Raw genomic sequence first — 12,587 nt, forward strand, 5'->3', positions numbered from 1 at the left:
TAACTTCATTGTTATCTGATTCATCCTTTCACCTAGTTTAGTTGACACTTCCCCATTTTGCTCCTTCATCTCTTCCTTTAGAATAACATTGTTTAAAGCCAATTGGATTACATTGTATATATGAATTGTATCTTTGGAAATTGAGTTTGGCCTGGAATTGTAGTGTTCACCTAATTGCTTTCCTACTAATTCCCATTCATCTGGATCCAATTCTTCTTCCAGAGAAAAAGAAGGACATATAACCTTCACAGTTCTTAAAAGTTCAGTAATCTCCTCTAAAATTATAATCAATCCTTGGCTTTTCATAACCTTGATGATGCTCTCTAAACATTTTCCTTGAACAGAAGGTGTTTGCCCCATTTCACTATAAGAGATTGCTGGTTTAGCCCTTAACAAGTTCCTTATTTATCTATTAGCACGCTCACTTAATCTTTAACAAAGTTTCCTCGTTACTCACGGTTCTGGGTCAGAGAGACTGAGATCTGGATGGGAGGCTTTTCCACTGGAATCAGGACCGTGTCTGTCCCTGTTCGGGCGCCAAATTGCGAAGGTCTGGTCTAGCTCTTCTTGTCAGGATAAGCAAATGTCCTTGCCCCACGTTGGGCGCCAATTGTAGCGAGCTATCGTCTCCAGAAGCTGCTGGATCGCTCTCTGGGAAGAGATCTGCTGTGTCTACTCAAATCTCTCAGACAGATTCTTCTTCCTGTAACGAACCGTTGTCTCCAGGCAGTTGCTGTTAACTCTTGTCCAAAGAAGTGACTTCCCTTCCTGCAGAGAGCCCCGTCAAGCCTGATGTAATGCAGAGAGTCTTTCTCTTGAATCCTGGCTCTGAATCTCCTCCAGCTCTTATCCTTCTCCAGGCCGATCTGCTCTCCAGGCCCAATATTGTGTCTTTTATCCTCCCAGAGAATGGGCGTGGGATAATGCAAGGGCTTCTGGGAAGAACCACCCCAGCCAATGAGCTTGCCCCCTCTATCAAGTCAACCTGAGTTCTCACCTTGTAATTGTCCAGAAAACCTGAATTCTCACCTTGTCACTGTCCAGATAACCTGAGTTCTCACTTAGTAATCCTAACAGAGTGTAAACTGTTATTTTTACCTTCTGAATCAAATTCTTCCTGTGCAACAAGAAATTCGGTTCTACACACATATATTGTATCTAGAATATATTGTAATATATTTAACATGTATAAGACTGCCTGCCATCTGGGGGAGGGGGTTGGGGGAGGAAGGGAAAAAATCTGAACAGAAGTAAGTGCAAAGGATAATGTAAAAAATTACCCATGCATATGTACTGTCAAAAAAAAAGTTATAATTATAAAATAAAATAAAAATAAAATTAAAAAAAAACAAAACACTTGAGCAACCTAAAATCTACTGAAGCTCGGTACTCCTAAACTTAAAACATCTACCAGCATTAGTTTCCTCCAAAAGCTGAGATCAAAGGCACTGTATAACTACATGAGGCTAAAGTGTTTTTAATAATACCTACCCTTTATGTCAAGAGAAAATACATAGTCTATGGTATGATTGTTTTTGATATCATAGTCAAGATTTGTGCCCAGGTGCAGATTTGTATAGGCTGGATTAATGGTCTCCAAGATTCATTCCAACAGTGAGTTTCCTTGAGATTTTATAACTCTATGTGGTTCTTTAATTTAATTTTAAATGGATGACAGGAAAGGAATTTCTTTTACATAAATATGTGAATGTTGTTACTGAAGCATTCTTCCTTATTTCAACTAGAATAGAACCTTAATAATTGAAATTATGTTTTTATAACTGTGATGATAGTTGATGCTTGTTCATTTTCACTTATATATTCAGTAAAAGTTCCAGTTAAAAATTTCAATGTGAACATTTATTTATTTAAAGTTTTTATGTACTAGATATATGCATGGGTAATTTTCCAACATTGACAATTGCCAAACCTTTTGTTCTAATTTTCCCCCTTCCCCCCCCCCCCATGGCAGGTTAAATATGATAAAGTACAAATTAAATACAATATAAGTATACATGCCCAAACAGTTGTTTTACTGTACAAAAAGAATTGGACTTTGAAATAGTGTACAATTAGCCTGTGAAGGAAATCCAAAATGCAGGTGGACACAAATAGAGGGATTGGGAATTCATTGTAGTGATTCATAGTCATCTCCCAGAGTTTTTTCGCTGGATATAGCTAGTTCAGTTCATTACTGCTCTATTGGAAATGATTTGGTTCACCTCATTGTTGAAAATGGCCACGTTCATCAGAATTGATCATCATCTAGTATTGTTGTTGAAGTATACAATGATCACCTGGTCCTGCTCATTTCACTCAGCATCAGTTCATGTAAGTCTCTCCAGGCCTTTCTGAAATCATCCTGTTGGTCATTTCTTACAGAACAATTGAACATTCATTTATTTCCCAAGTTCTTAAAGAAGGCAAAGGTTAGGAAGAAATTAAAATATATGTATGAAGTAATAATAATTATTAATTTTTTTTCTCTGAAACTGAACCTGTATCCAATTTTCAGTGGCATAATTATGTTGCCATTGCTAATTATATCTATGTGGTATATCTTACATTCAGCATTCATTATAATACAAATGCTGTCTGTGTAGAATTTGGAAAGATAACTGGACATTTCATCCTTTCGAGCTACTGGCATTCTTTTATCAATGCTTATTTGCATTCTCATTAGTATGCATGAGATTTTCATTGAACTTTAATACTCCTACTGGCACATAACATACCATAATGAGCGTAAAAGTGAGCATGCAAATTAAAACTCCCATTAATCATTGAATGTCACCAGCTTCTTTTTTTTTTTTTTTAAAGAAGGACAGAAGACGAAAGCAGTAAAATCCTGAAGGAAGCAATCACTGAGTCTCCAAAGGCATTGAAAATGACATATCTTTTCAGAGACATTATTGACAGGAGCTGAGGAGGTAAATGAGATATTCTATCACTAGACATAGTAGGTGACCATTTAGAATTAAATTACAGAAAGGTTATCAGTAGTCTGCATCTGTGCAATATTACATAAACATATTTATTATTTCCTTTTCTTAAAGGGAATGAAAAAAATATAATGTTGTGATGGAGCCTTATCATCTAAAAAGTCATCTGTTAATTCTGTGTACATATTCATAAAGGATATTAAAATTTTAAAATACATTCTATTTTTAAATTTACAAAAAAGGTATACTACAAAAAAGTATACTTTAAAGAAAAGATTTTCAAACAAACTTTATATAATAATTGCAAAGGAAGGTGGCCTAGTTATACCAGATTTAAAACTGTATTATAAAGCAATAATCATCTAAAGTATTTGGTACTGGCTAAGAAATAGAGTGATCATTGAAGAGGTTAAGTACTCATGACATAGTAGCAAAAACATGTAGTTAATTTACTGTTTGAAAAACCCAAAGACTCCAGCTTCTGTTATAAGGTAGTTCTGAGAGAGTAATAGAAAGGTGTTTTATGCTGTGCTAAAAAAATATTCCTCCTGAGCACAGAAAGTACCATTGGAAGTAAATGGAGAATAATAATATGAAAATCTACTTTTTTGTAATACTCTGTCATCTCAATGCAATTTATACTCAATGGAGAAATAATCAAAAGTTACTCCAGTTAAAGATGAAGGGGACAGAAAAAGATAAAGACATTGCTATTTTTTTCTCAAGCAACTTGGTTAGGCTGAAGGAATAGAAAAGAAACACTGGGTCAGAGTTTCTTATAAATTTCAACCAAATTTCATAAATTTCCTAAACAGAAAGCAGGACTGAAGACTTTATTGGCAGAACAGAAACTGAGAAAAGAGGGTTAGTAGATGAAAAATATTAACACAAGAAACTCAGCAGTGGAAAAGATCCATGATCCAGAAGACCCATGAGGAATTAAATAAAGAAGCATTGTATTTGATAAAACCTAAAACTTCCAACTTAATGGGCTAAGAACTTACTATTAAACAAAATATTGGGAAAATCAGAAAGCAGTGTGGCAAAATTTAGGTTTTAATCATGTCAAATAGGTAAATGTCCTAAATTTTAAAAGTCAAATCATAAACAAATTGAGTAGAAAATAATCTTTTACATCTATGGATAAGTGTTAGTAGGTCACAGGTGATTGAAGTATTAACTCCACTTTGACTTTGAATCCTACAGAGCTCACTATATTCAGAAAACCACAACAAGTTTTGTCCAGGTTCTAAGCACAACTTTGCAATGATTTTCCAGTCACTAGGTGTTAAAGTTTCATAAGCCAAATTGAGTGTTAACATCTTAACATAATTTGATGTAGCCCCAAAGAGAGTGCAAGCTTTTTTCAGATCTTTAAGGACATCCATGTTAAAAGGAGCATATTTTCTACTTTCTTGACCTGCAGAATTATGCTGTTGAATCATGGGAAAAATTTGAAGTTTGAAATCATTATCTATTTCTTTTCTATTTTTGATAGCTTCAATAAGCCCTTTCTGTAATCTAGTTATAGGGGTTGGTGATTGCTGGGGGGGGGGGAGGTGCCGATGATATCACCATCCCTCCCACTACTCCTCTTCCCTCAGTCCCTGAAAGTGAAGTTGATGTGGGCTGATCAATAATCTGCTCTGTAGGCAGGGTTGAAGTTTCTTTAGGACAATCAGAGTCAACACACCCTAATTCCTCATTCAAATCCCCTTGCCTTCTGGCAAGGCCTTGAGTTTGCTTATTTTCTATCTCATGCTTCCTCCTCTATTCACTTTTCCTTCTCCTATAACTTGCTTGATAGATTAAGTCTAATTGAATCACATTGTGTATATATAAAATACCTCTGCGGTAATTAAATAAGGCCCATTTTTTTGCGTAAAATTCTTTCAAGTCCCACTAGCTTCCAGTTATCTATGCTTAGTTTTTCTTCCTTTAAGAACCAAAGGGACTTGCGATTCAGTGAGTCTAAGAGACTATCCATTTGTGGGCTGGTTACAAGTAAACTCTTCTCGTCAATTATCTTAATTATATCCTCTATAGGATTACTACTAGGGGAGGCTAGAGCAGGAGCAGGGGCTATATCTGGGTCGAGTGAGGCTGAGGGAATGTTTTTAGCTAACACCTGCCCCATTTCAGCTACTAGAGATTGCTGATTTAGTCCTTATAAATGTAAGTTCCTTATTTCTATTAGAATACTCACCTAATCTCTTGGTCACCTGAGGACTTCAGTGGAAGTAGGGTGCCGGCCCCAAACTTGGACGCCAAAATTCTGGAACTCTGTCTTCCCAGAAATCAGCTGGAGTCAGGATCACTAAATGTCTTTATTCTTGATCTTTTACGGTCAAGGTCAGGGGGTTAGGCCTAGCAACCTCACACACACCTTCCTCCCTCAAACGCCTGGACAGACTGAGTCAGCTTCTGCATCTCAATTCCTCTTCCTCCTTCTACTCCTCCCATAAACGTCACTTCCCCTTCTTTGTCCCACCAATCAAGTCAGCACAGAACAGCTGGGGAGGGTCAACCTTCAAACAAGTTAATAGGGAACTGTCCAATTGGCAATTAGTCTCACTACCCAAGTGTATTGCTCAGTTCCAGCCCTTCACAGATAAGGGAAATATTCATGAACAAGGGATAAAGAAGATCACAAGAGATTAAAATTGGCAATTTTAATTTTAAAAGTTTTTGCACAATGAGATGTAGTTAAAGTTAGAAGTTGAGGCATTTACTAGAAAATGATATTCAAGAAATACCCATAGGGAGAATTAATTCAAATATATAGGAACAAGAAGTATTCTCCAATAAATCAATGCTCAAACAGTATGAAGAGGCAATTTTCAAAGGAAGAAAAGCTGGTGATCATAACAGCTAGATGAAAAAAAAAAAAGCACTGCATCATTGATAATAAGAAATTACAAATTGAAATATCTTAAGTTCTACTCTGCACCTACTGGAATGGCAAAGATAATTTTTTAAAAAGATAAGGAAAATTGTTGGAAGAATAGTGGGAAAATAGAATATTAATGTATTTTTGGTTGAAACCATGAATTGGTTGAGTGACATAGTTTAGAACAAGGAAAACAAATTGGAACTTGGTTCCTAAGTCATTGAACTATATTATACATTCCCTTTATTCAGTGAATTCCTGACTATGCTTATATTCCAAAGGGGTTAAAAGAAATGGAAAAGAAGCTCTTAATTCAAAGATATTTAAAGTAGGTCTTTTTGGAAACTAAGAGGACACTCATCAATTGGGGATGGCTGAACAAGTTGTAGAATATGAATATAATGGAATATTCACTATAATAAATAAAGGGGCAGTTTTAGAGGATCTGGAGAAGACATGGAACATGTACAATGAAACAATCAGAATGAGGAAAATAATTTAAACAACAACAAAACTGTAAAGACAACTCTGAAAGAATGGAGAATTTTTTTTTCTTGCTTAACTTTATATTTGTTACAAGGGTTTTGCCTTTTTTTTTTCCTAGATGGATGGAAGATTTGGGAGAAAGAGACAGACAAAAAAAGAGTTGTTTGCTCATAAGCCCAACCAACGTAAAGAAAAGAAAAAAGGCATCATAGAATATATATGAGTGTGTATATGTGTGCATGGATTTGTGTGTATGTGTATGTGTATGTGTGTATGTATAAAAGGAAATGCACAAAAGAGAACAGTCAGAAACACAAACAAAATAATTGTGAAAGTTATATAACTATAGACAGTCAAGAATTCAACAGGTAAGCTACAGGAAAGACTACAGAAGATTAAATTGGATTTTTATTATATGAAATTGAAAATTCTTTTCATAAATAAAATCAATATATTTAAAATTAAAAGAGAAAACTGTTAACTGGAGGAAAATACTAAATTTCTCTAAGTTCTCATTTTCAAGGGTAATGATTCAAATATATAAGAATCTTTCCTAGATAGACAAAAGATATGAAAAGACAATTCCAATAAAAAAAAGTGAAATATCAAAAACATTATGAGAAATGTTCCAGCTCACTAACAGATAAATGCAATGCAAGTCCTTTGAGGTTGTATCTTACACCCATCAGAAATATGCCAAAAAGGAGCAGTTTGAGGACATGTACACTATGGTACTGCTGGTGGGGGTATGAGCTGTTTCAACTATTATAAGGCAAGTATTTCAGAGTCATGTCCCTAAAAATCAATAAACTGTAACTTTGACCCAGTAATTTCAATACTAAGCCTATTCTCCAGAAAGATTAAAAAAAAAAAAAAAAGGATCTATATGCATAAAAATATGCATATTTTTTCTTTTATTTTTTCAAAGAAATGGAAACAAAGTAGCTGCTCAGAAACTGGGGAATGGCTGAACAGATTATGAATATAATATGAACATAAGGTATTATTGAATCATAAGAAATTACAAGGAGGATGATTTCAGAGAAAACAGATTTCTATCTCAGTAGGTAAACTAAGGCAGAGTGAAGTGAGGGGAACTAGGAAAATATTTTATATAATGACTATGACACTATAAACAAAAACTACAGTAATTTAAGACTTAAGAACAATAATTTCAATTAAGGAATGACAGAAGTTACATATATACATATATATAATTCATGAAGTTATGATTGTTATGATATGATAAATGAATGTAATGCAAAAGCACTGTATGAATGTACATTTCTTGTACTACAAGAAATGACAAAGGGGATGGTTTCAGAAAAAACCTGGGAAAATTTGCATGAGCTACCACAAAGTAAAGTGAACCAGGAGAACAATTTATGCAATAACAATATTATAAAGATAATCAACTGTGAAAGATTTAGTAACTGATCAACATAACAACCATAATTCCTTAAGATTCATGATGAAACATACTTTTGATCTCCAGACAAAGAACTGATGGTCTCAGAGTGCAGACTAAGGAATATTTTCCTTTCTTCCTTCCTTCCTTTCTTATTATTTTTTTTATTTTTTGGAACATGACTAATAAGGATATTTGTTTTTTGTGATTATACACATAATAGGTTTCTTCTCCTTGCCTACTCAGTGAGAAGAGGTGAGAGAAAATTTTAAACTGAAAAAAAAAAAAAAAAGATTGAATTTTAAATTAAAAAAAAAACTATTCAATAATTTTAAATACTCAATGATCAAAGCAATGGCCAATAATAAGTCTCCACAAGTTCTATGATAAAACATGTTTCCCATTTCTTGGCCAAAAAGGTGATGGACTAGAGAACATAATATGGCCAATGTGTGTATTTCTTTGATGTGATTATCTGTCACAAGGGAAGATGTTTTATTTTAAAGAGTTGGGGAACAATGATAACAATGACTAAAAAAAGTAGAAGAAAAGAATATCAATAAATCATGTAAAAATACAAAAAAGAAAAAGAAGTTGAAAGGGAGACAGACAATTAGGGTATTGTTAGAACTACTATATTAAATTTGAAATACATGCAAAAAAGATGTATTTAGCAGAGATTTATGATTTCATCTGTACCCTTCTTTTTCTGTTCTTTGTATAGGCAAGTGTTCACATTTGTTGGTTTCTTAAGATTATACAGTAATAAAAAGGAAAGATTTTTAAAAATAGTAATAAAAATAAATTGGCTAGTTTAACTTGGAATAACTTTAAAATAGTTAATTGTAGAACATTTATAATAAATCCCTAAGAAAAGTTAGTTCACATAATCTTAACTTCATTTATATTTTACTTTAAAAATACATTCCTTTCATCTATATTTGAATATGGATGCATATTATGCTATGAAAATTTGTAATATTTCAAAAAAGTTAGAGGAGTCATCATATGAAGACTGTTCAGAAAGAACTAGAAATCTGTCAAGCTTTTTTTTTATCATGTTTTGACTTCTTCCCATTCTAAAGTAAGTATGAAGAACACATATAAGACATATCATGCATTAAGCAAGCAGAGATGTTCAGTTTAATATCTATCTGTGCTTAAAAATTCTTTCCTTCCAGTTTTTGGTAGACAGTAATAAAGTTGCTGGAAATAGAAATGATGATGCACCGAGAAGTGAAACAAGCTAAATGATGTAATAATAAAAAAAGAACCAAAGTTATGTCATTGGATCATTGCCATGTTGAATAGATACATTTATATATACTGCTTCAAACAATGGCAATAAGATGCTACTTCTCCTTGCTTACACGGGAATACTTATACTTAAATTTATAGTTATGAATGTCTTTCACATATAAAGCTTACTTAAATATTGAATACTGTCCTAAACAGTAAGATAGAACTTCATTAAAAAGGAGGATTTGGAGGAAAAGACAATATCTTTTTTTTAAGACATCTTTGAACACCCACTTCAAGATACTTAAGAGACAATTTGTGAGGTGATGTGTGACTATAGCTCAGGAGAGAAGTGAGGACTAAAGATGCAAAACTGAATCACCTACACAAAGATGATGAGTAAATCCAGTGACAACTGATGAGAATAATAACTAAGACTATACAGAATAAAAATAGAAGCCCTCAGATTAAAATGCAGATACCTGCCATGAGTAGAATGACATGGATGAAGAAGCAGCAAGAGACCTAAAGAATGGTAAGACAGATAGGGAAGAACCAGAGGAGATGAGTATCATGGAAACTCAGAAAAGAGAATATCTATGAAGACAAGTTACATCAATAGTTAACAAATATTGCAAAGAGGTGAGGATGGATGACATTTTTTTTGTTCTTTGAAGTTCTTCAATGGTTAGCTATTACAACTTGTTCACAGCCACCATGCATCTTTCAATTATATAGTATAACCCATGTATAGTATTAATTTGCAATTTCCTATAAAACTATATGAATCAATTTTTAAATTCCAGGCCCAACTCATATACAAATACTGATGCACAACTTTATAGCTATCAATAAATACATAAGACATAAATTGGGCAACAGACATTTTTTATTCACTTGGTCTTTCCTGTATTGGTGATCAGTCAAATATTTCATAAAGGTTACTCATATGTCTTTTAATTCAAGAAACAACTTGATACAACCAGAGCAAGAAGAGAATTAGAAACATTTGAAAGACCTCATCATTTATAAAAAATTCCTCAAACTGTAACCATTCGTGAGTATACAGAACTTATTCAGGGATGATTCCTACAATATTATTACTTTTTCATATATATTAAAATATGTTTAATCATGCTATTTGGCATTTGTCACATATCTAGTACCTACCAGTATTTTCCCTCTTAAAAAAAGCATTCATGATATAAAGGCATAAACTCTGGTATAGGCTACAGGGTCCCCTATCATTTTTCTTCTTCCTGAACCAACCTTTTTTTTATATACAGATATATATGGGTGCACATATCTATGGTTTTTTAATACAAAGATACACACACACACATATTTTTTCTCACCATTCTCATCTATTCCCATTTTTTTATTAAAGTCATCAATATTAAATTAAATTGATTTAATTTGGATGGTCTTAGCAAGTCTCTAATTAATTTTCTTTACCTCTTCATTCTCTGCAACCAATATTGGCACATAAGCTGCAATTATCTTCTTTCTCCAAATACTAATCTTGACTACTTCAATATGAAATGACTCTTCCGTGAAAGAAAAATTTTATTGCCTTGAATGAAAAATAAAACTAACTCTTCGACTCTTTTTTTTTTTTTTTTTTGGCACCTTCAAAGAGTGCATATGAACTATTTTTTCATTTAGATGTAACTTTTTTGTTTCTTTTGATTTTGTTTATAAAAAGAACATCAAGACTGACAATATTCAGCTCCTTCAATAGTATGTTTATCTGTTGGTCAGGACAGGGATCTCACATTTAGATTATCAAGTCAAGTAACAATGTATAGATGATTTAAAAATTGATATTTTGATCCTCAATTCCCTTCCCTTTACCATTTCACAGTCATTGCAGAAGTGGAAAGGAGATACATAAGACTGAAGCCTTTTCTGGCTTTGTTTGTTTGTTTATTTGAGTGTTTCATGGTTTGCCACTATCAAAATATTCACTACTAAATGGCTATTTTACTAGTTATATGACTCTTTGTCCCTAGCTAAGATGATCCTCAAAAAGCAGACTTAGTCTGGTACTAAAATTATACTCAAAATCATTATGGCATTGCAAAGATGCTGTCAGAATTCATGCTATGTGGGCATTGCCTTTGAGAACCCATGATCACCTGAAGTACCAAATGAGGTACTGAGTAAGACTGGGTAAGGAGGTGAAAAAATATGTCACTGGGTCATATCACTGGGTAGGATAGGTTTATTTGGCCTTTTTTTTTTTTGGATACAAGGAATGGTTAATAGTGGGATAAGAATATCTGGAAATGACTATACATATCAAACCAAAAGGCTTATAAACAAAACTTTAAAAAAAAAATTTAATTGATCCCGAATGGTTTAATATTTTTCTTTTTATTTATTTATTTATTTTATTAAAGCTTTTTGTTTTTCAAAACATATGCATGGACAATTCTTCAACATTAGCCCTTGCAAAATCTTATGTTCCAATTCCCTCCCCCCTTTCCCCAACTTTTTCCCTGGATGGCAAGTAGTCCAATATATGTTAAATATGGTAGAAATATATGTTAAATATTATATATATATATATATATATATATATATATATATATATATATACATACATATATATATATGTATATATACACACAATTATCTTGCCGCACAAGAAAAACCAAATCAAACCAGAAAAATTAATTCAAATCAAAATAAAATGCAAGCAAACAACATAAAGAGTGAAAATGCTACATTGTGAACTCAGTTCTCACAGTCCTCTCTCTGGGTGTAAGATGGCTCTCTTCATCACTAATCAATCTGAACTGGTCTGAATCATTTCATTTAAACAAAACTTTTAAAAAAAATAATGCTTTAAAAAGTACAGCTTGAAGTGAACAATTTTACTTCTCAAAATGAGGAGGTTAGAGAAAAAGAGCAAATTAGACTGTAGTTAGTCTTTTTAATTTTTTTATGTTTAAATCATTCTTGTTTCATAGTTAACAAAACAAGAAAAAAAGTACCTTCCCATTCTGTTGGAATATCTCCTCCTGTGTAGTCTACTTCTTTCATATTTCTTGCTTCTATGAATCTTCTTTCTCGCATTGTTTGTCCTACAAAATACAAGGTGAATATATTTAGAACAGGAAGCAACAGCCCTGGGAAATACTGTCATATAACACAATTTCATTAATTATTGTCAAATCATATGTCACCACTTAGGATACTATCACAAGAAGAAATGTTACTGTCAAAATAATGGGTAAGGATTTTATCTAGATGTAGGGATACAAATTGGGGAAGTTTCAAATATCAAAATACCAGCAAACCCCTCCCCCTTAAAACCATTTTCCTCTTCACATAGACAAATGAAAAGAATTTATAAAAAATTCAAAAATTTTGGTAGCATTTTTTGCTTAAATCTAGATACTGTCTATAATAAACACAATAGTTCTACCATAATACTTCTTTCAAAACTTGAATTTGTTCCAATGCAATTAATTCATTAAGTAATATTATGAACATAACATAATTTTGAGTTTCCTTCTGTAGGATTTCTTTATCATGATATCTTTATCATGGAGTTTACATAACAATGCCCTTCACAATGTAGCTGAGAAGGGAGTGCTATAGGCCTCAAAATCTA

The 12,587-nt window shown here is 32.8% G+C and overlaps 1 protein-coding gene across 2 annotated transcripts in view; it reads right to left on the minus strand.

Moving 5' to 3' along the window:
* The window catches only part of NDUFAF2 (NADH:ubiquinone oxidoreductase complex assembly factor 2), a 211,808-nt gene that overhangs the window by 72,305 nt on the left and 126,916 nt on the right, over nt 1-12,587 (minus strand). For both annotated transcript variants that reach the window (XM_074282431.1, XM_074282430.1), the window contains exon 2: nt 11,965-12,054. In XM_074282431.1, the coding sequence (XP_074138532.1) occupies nt 11,965-12,054 (90 nt within the window). The remainder of the gene's footprint in view (nt 1-11,964; nt 12,055-12,587) is intronic.

This window comes from Sminthopsis crassicaudata, chromosome 1 (genome assembly GCF_048593235.1).
Source record: "Sminthopsis crassicaudata isolate SCR6 chromosome 1, ASM4859323v1, whole genome shotgun sequence".
NCBI classification, from domain to species: Eukaryota; Metazoa; Chordata; class Mammalia; order Dasyuromorphia; family Dasyuridae; genus Sminthopsis; species Sminthopsis crassicaudata.